The 16,080-nt window shown below is 46.7% G+C and overlaps 1 protein-coding gene across 1 annotated transcript in view; it reads left to right on the forward strand.

The window, feature by feature from the left end:
• Window positions 1-9,499, forward strand: part of ATP6V1H (ATPase H+ transporting V1 subunit H) — an 87,194-nt gene extending 77,695 nt beyond the window's left edge. Inside the window, exon 14 of the mRNA XM_006259937.3 lies at window positions 9,128-9,499. Within this exon, the coding sequence (XP_006259999.1) occupies window positions 9,128-9,188 (61 nt within the window). The 3' untranslated portion in view covers window positions 9,189-9,499. The remainder of the gene's footprint in view (window positions 1-9,127) is intronic.
• Window positions 9,500-16,080: the final 6,581 nt, after the last annotated feature.

Below are 16,080 nucleotides of genomic sequence, written 5' to 3' on the forward strand. Positions count from 1 at the left end.
CGGGCTGTGGTCATGAAAGCCAAAGCCTTCCTGACGACACCAGCGCCGCAGTCTTTGGTTGACCACATAGATCCTCCTGTCCCTTCTCAGCCCATAGCCTGAGACTGGGAGGATCGACGAGAACACCACCTGTGCCCCCAGACCCTTAAGCCCCACTCCCAAATCCCTGTAGCGCCTCATGACCTGGCTGGGAGTGCTCCGAGCCGTGTCATTGGTGCCCACATGAATAAGGAGCATGGGATAGCGGTCTGTGGGTTTGAGGAGCTTGGGGATCCTCTCCGCAATGTCCCGGATGCGGGCCCCTGGGAAGCAGCAGACTTGCCGGGCTAAGGGGTCAGGGTGGCAGATTGGCCCCTCCGTCCCCCTCAGGAGGGAGTCTCCCACAACAAACACCTTACGTTTTGTCTTGGGGAGAGCAGGGGCGGGAGTTGCAGTTGGGCCCATGTTGCCTGTGGGGGGCCGGCAACTCAGCAGGCTCTGCTGGGGCAGCAAGAGGTGCATACCTGTTGCTCAGTTGTGGCGGGGGTGGGGCCTTGGTGCGTCGGGCCTTAGGGCCCTTGACCACCTTGGTCCATGCCCCTGGCTGGACACAGCAGGAGGTCCCAGAGTCCTCCTCTGGCCTGGAGGGAGACTGTGATCTACCCTCTGCCTCCCGGGGGAGAAGGGCCTGGCAGTAGGAGTCTGTCTCCTGCTCGCAGTCCCTGATGGCACGCAGTCTGTGGACTGTGGCCTGGAGCTCCTCCAGCTGGCGTGCCAGAGACCCCAAAAGGGAGCAGACCCCGCAAGGGGAGGTCGCCATGCTCCCAGGTTCCAGAGCCTGAAAAAGGGACAGGCAGCCCCCGCAGCCAAGAGCCAGGGGCTCCGTCTGCGTGGAGCCCGGAACCAGGGGCTCCGTCTGGGTGGCCGTCTCTGAGGTGCCAGAGGGGGGGGCCGCGGAGCCCGAGGGGACCCTCGGGGTGCGGCGCGTGCCCATCCGTGTCATGCCTCTGGGAGGCTGGCCACAGCTGGGACTGTCTACCCTGGGGGGTGCGCAGGCAGGGTCTGGCGCCCTCCCGCACGCCCTCCCGTGCGAACTCCGCGCTAACTCATGCGCCGGCAGAGAAGCGCTCCTGTTTGTGCATCCTGTTCGCGCGGCTCCGGTCGTGTGGCTCCCTGGGGGGCTGGGCGAAGTAGGGGCCTGGGCGGGGCTTGACCCGGCCCGGCTCCACTCAGCTGCCGCCTCCCACACACACACTAAGGGGTTAGCCCCTTCTCTCCACGGGCCCCGCTTACCCCGGCTGCGCTGGGGGTCAGCGGGGGGCTCCGCGGCTGCTGGAGGGTTTCTGGGGGGCTTCGGGGGAGCGGGGGCGCAGCGAGCTTTCACCCGCGCGTCTCTCGCCGCTCCCGCGTCTAACTGGGCTTTTTCCCGGTCGGCGGGCCCTTTTAAACTACGCGCATGCGCAGTGGGCCTGCTGTCGAGGAAGCTGCTCTTAAGGCAAATACGGGGGCCCTGCCCAGGATTTGGGGGACCCTGCCTTACTGGAGGGGGGCTGGTGAGTACCCCCCCTTCTCTCTCTCTCTCTCTCTCTCTCTCTCTCTCTCTCTCTCTCCCTGGGGGGCTGGGCCAAGTAGGGGCCTGGGCGGGGCATTCAAATAGAATGTTTTGTAAAATGATTTTCCCATCTTTGATTACTTTAGACTGTTATTTATTTCTCCTCCCCCCCCCCAAAAAAAAAAAACTTTAGCAGTGCAGCATGTTGAATAATTTCTTCATCAGTATAGCACTTATTATGTAGAACAAACAGCACTTTAAATGTTTATTTGAAAGAGTGGCACTAAATAATCTGAGACAGTTTGCTCTTGAAGCAAAGGACCTCTTAGTCTAATTTTATCTCTAACAAAAAGTAGAAGTTAGTGAAACAACCATAACCTCTGGCTGTATATGTGAAAATGGTCATAAGTTTTACAGTGCTATTTTACAGTGCTATTCTCCTAACACAAAGTGTCATCATATAAAAAGTTTACTCAAATCACGTTGTCCTTTAGTATACACTTTATAATTAACAGAGCGAGAACAAGGAGATGTCTAAAAAGTGACTTCCCTAACCTAGGAAAGTGTGGGAGGAAAACTGACTAAATACATAATACTTTGAAGAATAACCTATTAATCTAATCTCTCCTCTTGGTAACAATGAAGGCCATCATGTGGAACTTTCATATCAAGAGTGGATTTTTAACCACACCAATTTTTAAGGAGTTCAACCCAGCATTACTGTTAACCTTGGGTACTGCTCCTTCCAGTCTGCAAAACGCCATCTTGAGGGTAGATCAGAGAAGCATCAGCGGTTCTGTTCTCCAGGGGCAGTTGCTTGTCTTAATTGGTCCTTGCTGACTGAAGACGAAGAAGAAAGATGACAACAAACCCCTTGATTGTCAGAGGGGGGGTGGGGAAGAGTTCCCTGTGACATCTAAGGAACAAAGCTACTTAATATAATTTGAACAAGATGCTGCCTTATGAGATGTTTAAATGGAAAGGCGCTGCTCTGGATCTCTGGTTGCTGAGACGTGACCATGTGCCTAAGATGGTGCAAGGCAGGTGGATGGAGGTCTTGACTGTCACTGCTTTGAGGGTTTTGGGTTTTTTTTAAGAAAAATCAGATATCAAAACTAAAAGAAGACAGATTTTTGTTGATTTTTAATATTTAATCATTTACTGTGATTTCTAAAAGTGGGAGTAATTCTTATTAAATAAAACTTACCTTTGAAGCAATGGGAACAGTATTGCCACAGCAAACATGAGCCATCTCTTCTCTTGCCTGGGAACAAATACACTTCCCATTCCCCAGAACCGTTGCTTGCATGCACGCATCAGTGATCTAAGGAAGACTCTATTTTAGATGGGCGGGGGGGGGGGGGTTGTTTGTTTTTAAAGAAAGCACTTGAAAACTTCAGTATTCACTACTCATTCTCTGCAGCACAACTCAGAAGTATTATAGGACTTTGGCTAATTCCAAGTTTGGTTATCATTGAAGCTTCTTTTCTCAGAAGGGGGAAGATGTCTACTCAGCGTAGCCCATACACTGCAGTAGTTGTAATCCCCAGAAGCATTTGATATCCAACTCTTGCAGTTGCATAGATTTCATAGACATTAGGGCTGGAAGGGACCTCGGAAGATCATCGAGTCCAGCCCCCTGCCCAAAGGGCAGGAAGTCAGCTGGGGTCATAGGATCCCAGCAAGATAAGCATCCAGTTTACTCTTGAAGGTGTTCAATGTAGGCGCTTGAACCACCTCCGGCGGCAGGCTGTTCCAGACCTTGGGGGCTCGGAAAGTAAAGGAATTCTTCCTTATGTCCAGCCTGAAACGGTCTTGTAGTAGTTTATGACCGTTTGACCTAGTCGTCATCCCTTGGGGCGCTCTGGTGAACAAACGTTCCCCCAGATACTGGTGGTCACCCCTGATAAACTTATAGGTGGCCATCAGATCACCCCTGAGCCTGCGCTTTTCCAGGCTAAAGAGCCCCAGGGCTCTCAGCCTGTCATCGTAGGGTCTGCTTCCCTGACCTCTGATCATGCGCGTGGCTCTTCTCTGGACTCTCTCAAGCTTCTCCACATCCTTTTTGAATTGTGGAGCCCAAAACTGGACGCAGTACTCCAGCTGCGACCTCATCAAGGCCGAGTACAAGGGGAGAATGACGTCCTGGGATTTGCTTGAGAAGCATCTATGGATGCAAGCCAGCGTTTTGGTCACTTTACTAGCTGCAGCATCGCATTGCAGGCTCATGTTCATCTTGTGGTCAATGATGACCCCCAAGTCTCTTTCTTCCTCAGTGCTAGCCAACATAGCACTGCCGAGCCTATAAGGATGCTGCGGGTTTTTCTTCCCAAGGTGGAGAACCTTGCATTTATTGGCGTTGAACACCATCAGATTCTCATCCGCCCACTTGCTGAGCCTGTCCAGGTCAGCCTGGATCACCCGCCTGTCTTCTGGTGTGGATGCTTTGCCCCAAAGTTTGGTGTCATCGGCGAACTTGGCCAGTCCGCTTCTGACTCCAGTGTCCACATCATTAATGAAGATGTTGAACAGTATGGGTCCAAGGACAGAGCCTTGGGGGACCCCACTGGTCACAGGACACCATGATGAGTGACTTCCATCAATTACTACCCTCTGGGTCTGCCCACGGAGCCAATTTTCCAGCCAGTGGATCGTGGTGGACCCAAGGCAACAATTGGCCATTTTCACCAAGAGGTGATCATGGGATACCAGATCGAAGGCTTTTTTGAAGTCAAGATATATGACATCAATCTCTTCTCCCTTGTCCAGGTGATAGGTCACCTGGTTGTAAAAGGAAATGAGATTGGTCAAGCAAGACCTACCCGCAACAAACCCATGCTGGCTATCCCTTAAGATGTTGGCGTTGGCCAGTCCATTAAGGATGGCCTCTTTAATAAACTTTTCTAAGATCTTCCCCAGGATAGAAGTCAGGCTAATGGGCCTATAGTTTGCCGGATCCACTTTCCTCCCTTTCTTGAAGATAGGCACCACATTGTCCTTCTTCCAGTCTTCGGGCACTACACCAGAGCACCAAGAGTTTTCAAAGATCCGTGCTAGATGCTGGGCTATGATGCTCGCCAGCTCCTTGAGTACCCTGGGGTGAAGATTGTCAGGGCCGGCTGACTTGAAGGTATCCAGCTTCTCAAGATGTTCCTTCACGAGGGTAGGGGATCACCCTCACCCGGACTTCCCTGTCCCATAGCGGGCATGGGCGTCCCATGGGACTGATGAAAGACCGATGCAAAGTACCTATTTAATAGGTTTGCTTTTTCCTGGGCGTCAGTTGTCAGTTGCCCCATCTGGTTCAGCAGGGGTCCAATATTGCCCCTGCTTTTCCTCCAGCTCCCCACATATCTGAAAAAGGACTTTTTATTGTCCTTGATGCTCAAAGCTAGTTGGAGTTCAGTTGTAGTCTTGGCTTTCCTGGTATGCTCCCTACAGGACCAGACCAGTGCAGAATAATCCTCTTTGGAGGTGACTCCCATCCTTTGTAGGCCTTTCTTCTTTTTAGCCTCAGGAAGTCTGCTAGGTCCCTGGAGAGCCAGGGGGGCTGCTGTGCCCTCTTGCTGCCTTTCCTCCAAGATGGAATAGACTTAGTTTGTGCATTGAGGATCGCTCCCTTGAGCAACCACTCTTCTTGAACTCCCCTGTCCATGTGGTCATGGTCCCTTAGGGCCTCACTGACAAGCCTCCTGAGCTTGTCAAAGTTGGCTTTCCTGAAGTCAAGGACTTCCGTGTTGCTGACTGACTTGCCAGCTTTTCGGCAGATGGTGAAGGTGATCAGCTCGTGGTCGTTGTCACCCAGCTTCCCATCGATCACTAGGTCGCTGACTAGGTCATCCCCAGTAGCCAGTACCAGGTCAAGCAGCGCTTTGCCTTTCGTTGGCCCGTAGACTTCTTGAATCAGGTAGAGATCATCCACTCACGAGAGGAAGCTTTGCGACCGCTCAGATTTTGCTGAGTGATCCTCCCACGAGATGTCCGGGTAATTGAAGTCCACCCATGACAACCATGGTCCTGGAGCGTGCTGCCTCAGCCAGTTCCCGGGCAAACTCCTGGTCAAGCTCAGGACTTTGGGTGGGAGGTCTGTAGTAGACTCCCACCATTGTGTCCCCTGTACCGTGTTCCGCACGGATTTTAACCCAGAGGGTCTCCAGTCGTCCACCCTGGTCGCCAAGATCGGCTTGCAGGGACGTGTAGCTTTTCTTAACATAGAGAGCTACACCCCCGCTCCTTGTATCTACACGATCCCTCCTGTACAGGGTATAGCCATCTATCTCCATGGTCCAGTCATGGGTGGAGTCCCACCAGGTCTCCGTTGTCCCTATGACATCATAATTATTTGCACTGAGCAGGAGGATGAGCTCCTCCTGCTTATTCCCCAAGCTCCTGGCATTTGTGTACAGGCAGGCAAGTGTCCCCTGGGGGGCTCCTTCCTTGCCCACAGATTTTACCAGGGCTGGGGCAGGGGCGGGCTCCCTTAAGTGCCTTGACCCACTGGATTTGCAAGGATTGCTCAGCGGGCCAGCAGTGGCGGTAGTCCCCCCGACCCCCAGCAGGCTTAGTTTAAAGCCCGGTGGAGCAGGTCAGCCAGTCTGGCTGAGAAGAGCCTCCTCCGTAGGAGAGAGAGGTGGAGGCCATCTCTTCCCAGCAGCTCGCTGTCTTTCTCGCCAAAGAGCGGGCTGTGGTCATGAAAGCCAAAGCCTTCCTGATGATACCAGCACTGCAGTCTTTGGTTGACCACGTGGTTCCTCCTCTCCCTCCTCATCTCATAGCCTGAGACTGGGAGGATCGACGAGAACACCACCTGTGCCCCCAGACCCTTTAGCCCTGCTCCCAAATCCCTGTAGCGCCTCATGACCCAGCTGGGAGCGCTCCGAGCTGTGTCATTGGTTCCCACGTGAATAAGGAGCATGGGATAGTGGTCTGTGGGTTTGAGGAGCTTTGGGATCCTCTCTGCAATGTCCCGGATGCGGGCCCCCGGGAAGCAGCAGACTTCCCGGGCTAAGGGGTCAGGGTGGCAGATTGCCCTCTCAGTCCCCCTCAGGAGTGAGTCTCCCACAACAAACACCTTATGTTTTGTCTTGGAGAGCAGGGGCGGTAGTTGCAGTTGGGCCCATGTTGCCTGTGGGAGCCGGCAACTCAGCAGGCTCTGCCGGAGCAGCAAGAGGTGCGTGCGTACCTGTTGCTTGGCTCTGGTGGGGCAGGGGCCTTGGTGCGGTGGGCCTTAGGGCCCTTGACCACCTTGGTCCATGCCCCTGGGTCTAGTTGCCAGGGGTCTAGTTAATTTTCCTTAATGCAAACTGCCTTAAGCACTCTTTATAGCAGTTAAAAACCCTTGTGCTCTAATATTTTGTACTCTAGCTTGTTCAAGGCAGAAAACTATATATTCTCTGACCCCAGGTCCCTGACCTATTTGATTTTTAAGACTAGTTTGGAGGAAATATTCAGTTGAGTGGAAAATGGCATTGGTACTGAGCTTTATATACTGTAAAAAATTTAAAGCAAATTTACCTATTGTCTTTTATAGTAAGGTGTCAAATTGGAATTGAATTGTTCTCATTGCATAGGATTTGGTAGATGATCTTTGGTATTCCTTCTGGAGACTGTGCCCTTGCTAGGACATCTGGACTGTAGGATAGCTATGGAAAGTTTTTTGTTTTTTTGTTTTTTTTTCATGCTTTGGGTTAGCCAGAATGTCCAGCCAAAAGAGAAGTCTCTTACTTAGTTCTTAAGAATTTTGAGAACCATTTTTGGGGGGGTTTTTTGGAAGCATTTGTAATGCTAGACATGAGAGACGCGTAATAAAAACGGACTGTAGGTAATGTTTTGAAATATGGTTGGCAAGATTGCTATCTGAATGCTGTCAGACCAGCTTTGTTTATAGTGTCTCTTGAAGCAGCTTTGCTGCGATTTTTAGAGGCTTTTGTTCAACTACTATAGATTTTTGTGCTTATGTCATCAAAATGCAAATATGAAAATGAAAACGGTGGTAAATATTCCATATGGTAGAAAACTTTTCCTTTGCTTCATAACACTTTCATCCAGCTTCAAATAAGGAACTAAAGGAATGGAACTGGAACATTTTCTATAGCAAAAAGGCTGGTTTTTAGAAATCCATTTTCCCCACCTCCCTTTCTTCAGGTCTGGTTTTTGGCTCTGTACAGACATTCAGTTTCTCCTGGGAAAGTTGCTGCTCTCCCAAGAGATACCACAAGAGTACAGATGTTCAGGCTTTTTCTCAGAGAAAAAATGGCCCCTTCAGGACCAAAATAACCTGGGAACAATCAAGGTTAAATCACTTCCAGGAGAAACTCTGGAACAACATCTGTCTGTATATGCTGTGGCTTCTCTTAGAAGAGAACTTAGTTCTCGGCATTCCCTGCCCCTGTAGAGACAGCGTGTTGCTTGCTGGACTGCTTCAGTAGGGATCAGCGTGCACCCCCTCCACAGTCTTCACATCGTCCTGTGGGAAAACACAGCCTTGACAATGAGTGGTCTCGGTCAGCCAGTCAGGGCTGACTTCTGAACTGTTGCCATCTGTCACCAGGCAGATTAAGGAAGTCTGCAGAGCATGCTGAGGTGTGTGTACAGGCCCCCTCCTCGGTTGTGTAGTTTCACAACTGCGAGCTCTCCACTCTTCAGGGCCTCAGTGTTTTAATATCTGTACAGGTGGCTGCGGGTAAGTTTCTCCACCAGGAGAACGAACCTGGGAGAATTTTTCCAGATCATTTGTATACAGCTTCTATCACGGGCTGAGCTCCCTGAACCTCCCATTGAATCCAGTGCAATATAGTACTCAGCACCTTTTTGATTAGACCTTTGGTGTCACTTCATAAATCTATGTGGTGTCACACATTTGGATTGCTTCTTTCCAATGCATGTCAATGAAGCTTTAGTTGTTACTTTGCAAGTGAATCTGAAAAGTACATTGCAGCATTTGTGGGAAGGATGGAATCCTCAAAGCTATTTCATTTTAGGAATACAAAAACCACGCCTAACTTTCCTCCAAGTTTAGGCTGGACTGCTGCAAAACTAAATGCTACTAAAGCAAATCTTTCTCTAGGCAATTTTTAACATTTATTGTACACACAAATAATCTTAGTATGTGTCAGATCTAAGTGGATTGAGAGAGCTTGTGATTTGGACAAGAACAGCTCTGGATCAGTGTTAAATAAACGAGGCTTTGCCAGCTAAAAAGTGTTATACCATCTGTCTGCACATTACTAGGAGTTATGCACTGAGAGGCACAAAATCTCTCAAATGCCTCAACCATATTTGTGACCATCAACAAGCAGAATTTATTGTAGTCATGGATTCATGAAGATTCAGAGAATTTTTCAGATACGTTGGTGACTTTTTGGATGTTTTAGAAGAGAGTGTTTGTTTTCAGAGAGCAGGTAATCAGGATATTTTTGAAGTTCGGGGTCATTTCAGAGTATCTAAAGTTGAGCATGTGAAAATCAATAGCTGTGGCCCTTTATCTGAAAGGACTCAAATATAAAGGCATTGCTGCTTCTTTTTTACCATGCTTAAGGCTTCCCCCCATGGGGAAACCTTTCACAATCTGATTTTTGTTTATTATGTCTCTTGCAGGGAGTATCTCGGGAAGCAGTTACAGTCAGAACAACCTCCAACAGTTACTGCACGAAGCTAAGCACTTTGGCCTGTACACTGCAGTTCCTTCTTCATGGGTCCACCTGGAATGTGTGTCATTAAATTGATGCCAAGAAAACGTTTTCGGTCACAATGTTTGTTTCTTGCTAATGTGTACACTTTCCAGTTTCCCCTCCAATGCTGTAACCTAGATAATTAATTAGTTGTTAAATTATTCCTGAAAAATCTACCAGTTGGCATCCTGCTATATTATGAATGTATGTGAAGAAATACAGCAAATATGTCTTGCCTTTATGTATTTATTGTTCTCAACACAAGAAGCTTATTAAAGGATATTCATTCCAGAACAAACTGTATCTTGGTTCTTTCTGTATTTCCTTGAGTCACTTGCAAAAAGGCTAGCACTGTAAAACAGGAGTAAATCCCTGTATTCCTCTGCAGAGCAATTCATAAAACTGTCATCTGAGGCTGCATGCTATAAGACATTTGGTAGTTTGGAGAATATTTCTTATTAGCTTCAGAATACTTCCTGCAGCATCAAACGGTATTAAGTTTGCAAATAATCACTAATTTATATTATTATTACTTTTAATAGTACAGGACTTTGTTTTTAGATGCAATTCAGAAACTGCTCTTAAATTGCCACACAAGAAATACAGCAGTAAGATTTTCCACACATTGTTACAGTATTATATGATCTAGCAAGACCAAACTACTATTAGTTTCATCAGTTTTATGTTTAAAGCATTAGACAAAGTTAGAATAGTGTCACAGCAGTCACAGGTTAAGGTTTTGACATCTCTAATCTTCACATCTGACTTGCTGCTAGATGGCCTGGTGAGCAGGGGCTTGCCCAGGGGCCAGGAGTCTATCCTTCCTCTTGAAGTAGAGTCCTGGGGGTTAAGCACAGCAAAAGCATGAAGTCTAGAGAAGTATGCCACCCTGGGCTCCATGCTCATGCCTCCCAGCAGCTCCACTCCCAGTGTGAAGATGCCAGGAGTTAACTGCATGACCATAGCATGGAGCCTGAAGAAGTATGCCTGCCTTGGCTCTATGCTTTTGCCATGCTTGCTGCTAGGAAGCTCTTCTTTTCCACGCTCCCCAGGAATGCCCCCTCTTCTCCCTCTCCCCCTCCCCCCACCTTCCCCATTCACCTGGCCAGGGGGGAGCTGCCCAGATGTGTAGCAAAAGCTTAGCCCACTGATGGGAAGGCCTTGTGCTTGGCCCCTAGCCTAGGGGCCTGAATCAGGTCTCCTGGGGTCCTTGGAATCAGCAGTGTGGTGTTATGTGGGCTGGGTGCAGTGGGGATGTTGGCTTGGTACTGGGCAGTAGAGCTTAGGAGGGTGGAAAATTTGTTGGGATGGAGAGGCTGGGAGCCATGCATTCTGGAATGCTGCATGACTGCAAATTGTTTGCTTTAGGGGTGGAACAGGCTAGCAGAACCATCTTGAGTTATGTAAAACAGTTGAAAGATAGCCCCACCTGAAGTAGTATACCTTTAAGATGCTTAGCACAGTTATACCCTTTTAATATGTAGGTGCTCCTGTTTAAGTGACTTTTTTTTAGAATGGTTTAAAGCAGTGGTCTCCAACCTTTTTAAGTAGATCACCTTTGGCATCTAAAAACAACCCAAGATTTGTTGTGTGCTGCTGCCACTCCTCTTCCTTGCCCATCAGGTAAGTTTGTGGGGAGGGAAGGGGGGGTAGATCAAGGCAGAGGGAGGAAAAACTTATTGGGGGCATGCCTCCCCAGCAGGTAAGTGCCACCCGGCTGGGGCCCCAATCAACTTACACCTGCTCTTGCCTCTGCGGCACTGCCCCTCACCACGGGGGCCTTGAATCTAGCCCCCACCCCTTCCCTCCCTCACGAACTGCCCTGCTTGGGTGGGGCATGCGTTTGCATGGATGCAGGCACTCAGTCCCCCACCCCAGCCTCAGATTGACTTCAGGAGGCTCCAAGATCTACCTCAAGAGGTTCCAAGATCTACTGGTAGATCAAGATCCACTGGTTGGTGACCACTGGTTTAAAGGTAACATGTAACACCACCCTGACTGCCCTGGAATGAACTTCATGGAGTGTTTTTTCTCTTGTTCTCCATGTTAGATGGGAATAATGCTTCCCTGTCACTTCAAGGAAGAGTGCCTCTTAATAGCAGAATTCTTATGCTATTCTATAACATACTACATTTGACTTGCAAAGTTTAGTAAATTATTTGGCTCAGAAGCCTTAGTTGCATTTAAAATATCAACATTAAGCTCAGCATGGGTGGAAATAAATGTCAGAATTGGTATAAAAATGTTCATGGCCTCCATACAGGAACCTGGGAGTTAACTCCAGGAACTGCCCAGGTTTTATGCTATAGATTAGCTACATGTAACCAGGGGCAGATCTAAGACTGTATGGAAGTCTGATCTCACTCACCCTTTTTGATTCCATCCCAGTAGTGTGGCAGCGCAGAGCTGTGACCAGGCTGGTGCGATGTGAGAAGCAGGTTAATTTTTCCTTGGCTCTATGCCCACTGCCAAATTAAGGACTCGATCTTTAGCTTATATAAAAAGAAAATGGCTGCAAAGCCTTGGTAGGGTTAACCTTGTCAGTAATATCTTATCTTGGACCAGTGTCCGGCATCAATCCCTATTTCCTTCTCCCCCTTTTTTGAAATCCAGTATCTGCTGGTGCGCATAACCTGTTTTGGGTTTTCATGGCGTGTTAAAGTTTTGACTAGTGCTGCAGTTTTCTTGGAGAGACCAGGAAGCCACTGTATATTTTCTCAGTCTGAGAAGTCTAAAATATTCCTCCCAGGTCTGATTCTATTGGTAATTGCTGCACTACTATCTTTTCCCTGGATATTAAGGCATCAACATCTGGCCAGATGCTTACACTTGCACAGAGTTGCATTGTCTTTCTGTAGATGTAGGGATCTGTTTCTCTGTAGGGGAGGAGAGGTCTCAACAGCAAGTGGAATGTGAAAAATCCTTCTGAAAGTGTATGCCAATCTAATGTAATGGTTGGTCTTGTGATCACAGCTGTGCACATTGGGGAAAGGAATTGTGACAGGTTTTCCTCAAATGCCAAGGAATGAAGACAAATTTGGTTAGTGCTGCCTCATGCTCTCTTAATAGAAAAAATATACTTCAATTTGGCTTGATAAGGAAACAGCATCAGGCTTGAATTTAAGTCAGGGGAGGAGATGAGGTGGCTGTCAACTGCACAAACCACCACAGTTTATTTTACAGCTAAGACTTACCAAGTAGTTTGCAGTGCAGCACTTCTTTTGAATACGGATCCTCATGGTCTTTTGAGGGTTATCCTTTGTCTTAAATTTCTGTGACTTCATTTTTGGTGAAATGTAAACAAGTTCTAGTCTCTAAATTGTTCATGCTGCTATTATTCTGTGTAGTTATTCATCTTTTTGCTTGGTGTTTACTGAAATACTTGGAATTCATTTATTACCTCCCCTCCAATCTCCTGTCCCCTATGAATAAAACTTCTAGGAGTGGTGAAACTAATGTGTCTATCTGCACTATATCTTTTATGGTGTAGATAATCTAGACTGAGAGTCTGGAAATCCTATGACTGTCTTGGGGTTGCCTGCATAGTGATTTTTATTCTAGGCTGTAGACCAGGGGTGGGCAAAATGTGGCCCCCTCAAGCCATCCTATCCGGCATGCGGGGCCCCTAAAAAATTTAGAAAAATAGTTATCTGCCTCTGGCTGCCTGTCATGCAGCCCTCGATGGCTTGCCAAAACTCAGTACACGGCCCACCACCCGAAATAATTGCCCACCCCTGCTGTAGACTCTGGAAAACCATCCCAAGAATATCAGGGGCTCCCCTCTACAACAGGGAGCCTTCAGCTTGGGGGCCTGGGGAGCCTGGAAACCTGGACTGCTAGACCGTCTGTTGTGAAGTGAAACCTAGACTTAGAGGGTGCCTATACATTGGCTCTTCCTCCGCCGCCCCCCCCCACCCCTCCCCGAGCACATGTATAAACCTCCAAAGAGCTCCATTACTGTGCTGGGATACTTGGGGCTTTCAAGCTCCGGGTGTCACTGCAGGGCATGTGGAAGGTTTTACATGGAAGGGGCTAAACTTAAGTCCTGAGGTCAACTCTTTTGGATCTTTTTGGATTCAGGAAGCCCCTAGATCCCTTGTTTTGTGACAATCAACATAGTGGACCTATCCTTCCACTCTTGACCTTGAAATTGAGGTAGGTGCAAGATAATCAAATCTGAGATATCATGAAACATTTCAGGTTCCACATATCAGTATTTTTGACAAAACTTTTATCAGAAATTTTTTACAAAGCTTTACTAATACTTTTCAAGTATTTTTGTATTCATCCATCTGTATTTGCAGCTCATATCTAAATTTATTCAAACCTCAGTAAGTGGGAGACCAATAGATGAAATGTCAGCAGATTGAGCACCTCAATGCTGTGTGACAGCAGTGTGGGCAAAGTTGAGCTTTGTGAATGGTAGCATATGTCAGCAGCTTCCTTTTTTGCACTCTGAAAATGTAAGGGCTTAAATATTGTTAGAAAATTAACTGACATTGATGGCATGACTAATACACTTGTGAAGCATGGCTTAACAGAAGGAATTTGAACTACTGTATCACCAAACATCTCTTACAACATTTCTGTAATTTTTTTTAAAGTTTTTTTTTCCATTTAAACTGTTTCAAGGAAAAATGGGATTTAATTTTCTTCTAATAAAGGTAATGCAATCTTGTATGCCTTTATCAGCAGTCTTCATGAAGTTTTCATTTCAGAACACTTTCATAATTCAATTGCTTAAAGCATCTTCACTGAACTTCTGTGTCTCTACTCATGTCTGAAAAGTATATGGGAACACATTTGAGGGAGCTTTGACTTCAAGTGGAATGTGTGATGAGAGTTTATATCTGTTAGACTTAAAGGGAGTAGAGAAGGAATTTAAGAACAGACAAAGCTAAGACACAAAACACTTGCACATATTGCAATATGTACATTATTGGCAACAGAAATTCTGATCTAGCCAAACACTGAAGCATGTAACTTTTAAGTATATGAATAGATCTAACGAAGTATACTTGTAAGATAGCTAAGGTAGGAAACACTTCTCCATGTGTGGGGTTTTTTTCTCCTCTTCAAATATAATTCTTGGTCTAAAGGAGCTGTGATCCATGACTGCTCCCCCCCCCCCATGACATTTTATTATAAACAAATAGGGATCTAATAAAGTAAAGTGGGACCTCAAATTAGGGACCTGGAAAGTGGTTTGAAGCATATCATACTGAACAGATTATATTTGATGTGGCATTTTATAAGGTCATTAGTGAATTTTAAAAGTCTATAATTACAGAATGAAAGCAGCCATTTTCAGACTTAAGAAAAAACTTGCTAATGTACAGGTGGTATACACTCTTTATCAGTGGATTTTAAGTTCCAGGTGCAATAAAGCAAGATACTTTAGCTGCAGAATGAGCTGTAAACCTTATTTTACTTTTCCAATACAGCAACATAAATGTTTCACAAGCTTCAATATTACCGTGTCATGTTCTTCTGGTAGCATCAATCTGTTTTAACAGATCATCAAAACTGCAAATGTGTCACTGCAAACCTGGCTTAAAAAGAATAGGGATAAAGGACTAGGAAGGAGCTGGTTCAGGACTGAAAAGCCAATATTGTCTGAGAAATGTGATACTGGTCTCAGTCCAAGAACTGATCAACAAGAAGCCACATCACAGGAGATGCTGTTATCTGACTTCTGCTCAGTTTTAAAATATCGAGCTTATCCTGTTTATGGTTTTTAGGAAGTTAATCTGTATTGTCTATTTAGAACTGACATACTGAAAATTTAGAGCAACATTAAACTGAAACAAATATACAAGACAAAAGCAATGGCTATTCCTGCAGTGATTTATTGTTTTCCAATTCAAAAGTCTCCATTTTTTCAAGGATGTTTTAAACTTCAGTAGATTTCAAGTTTATATAACAGATTTTTTACACCTGTCTTAAAATACAGGAGGGAGCAGAGTAGGACTGAGTGATCAGGGTTTGCCTCCTGGCTCTCAGTTATGGTTTGGGGGCAATTTGGCCAGTATCCCAAGAGAAAACATTGGAGTGAGCAGGCTTGAAGCATGTGAGCTTGAGCAAAGAAAGTCCAGCTGAGAGAAGTGGACAGAGACCTCCTCAGGCTCCCACGAGGATCTGGGCTGGTTAGGACAAGGTAAGCTAGGCCTCTTCTTTGTCTGTAGCTCAAAATGGAAGCTGAGCTAACAATGTCTTAAACAACAGGGGGCAGGGCACATTTTTTGGCAAGCAGGCCACAAATTAACCCTGTACTCTCCTTGAATGCCACTCCAATCCCCTTCCCCTGCCTAATTTGTTTCTTTGCTTTGTTTCCTGCTCTATCTACTGCTGTGCTGCCTGTTCTCTCCCTGAGCTGTTGAGTGCTCCACACAGGCTTCCCATGGTGCACATGCTGCAGCTGACCACTTCTCTTTTAGCATAAGATTGCATAGCTCATATCCCTTTTTTTGCTGTTTTGTTTGAAAATCTTTCTCCTTTCCTCCCTCCCCCCAGCCCAAGTGCTAAAAGTCTAAAGGAGGATGACAAAGCAGAAATGTATTTACCTTAGTAATCATAAATTTAGGGCGGGGGGAGAGGGCTGCATATGCGCATGCAGGGATAGGATGGGACAGCTAATGAATACTCCCCTGTCCAAGTTTTAATTTATGTAAGTGCAATCACAGCCTGGATTTATCAGTTCAGAAGTGGTTCCTGTTTGTTACAACACAATAACCTGCTTACAAAGGAACAAAGTAAAGAGCTTATGAGAGGTTGATAGGTTGATTGCAACAGCACAGGAAGCATTAGGTGGATTTATTTGCTAACAGGGCTTTGGTGGAATAAAAATGCCATGGCTGCCAAGATTAGCATAGACAGTAT

This window comes from Alligator mississippiensis, chromosome 3, assembly GCF_030867095.1.
Source record: "Alligator mississippiensis isolate rAllMis1 chromosome 3, rAllMis1, whole genome shotgun sequence".
Lineage (NCBI taxonomy): Eukaryota > Metazoa > Chordata > Crocodylia > Alligatoridae > Alligator > Alligator mississippiensis.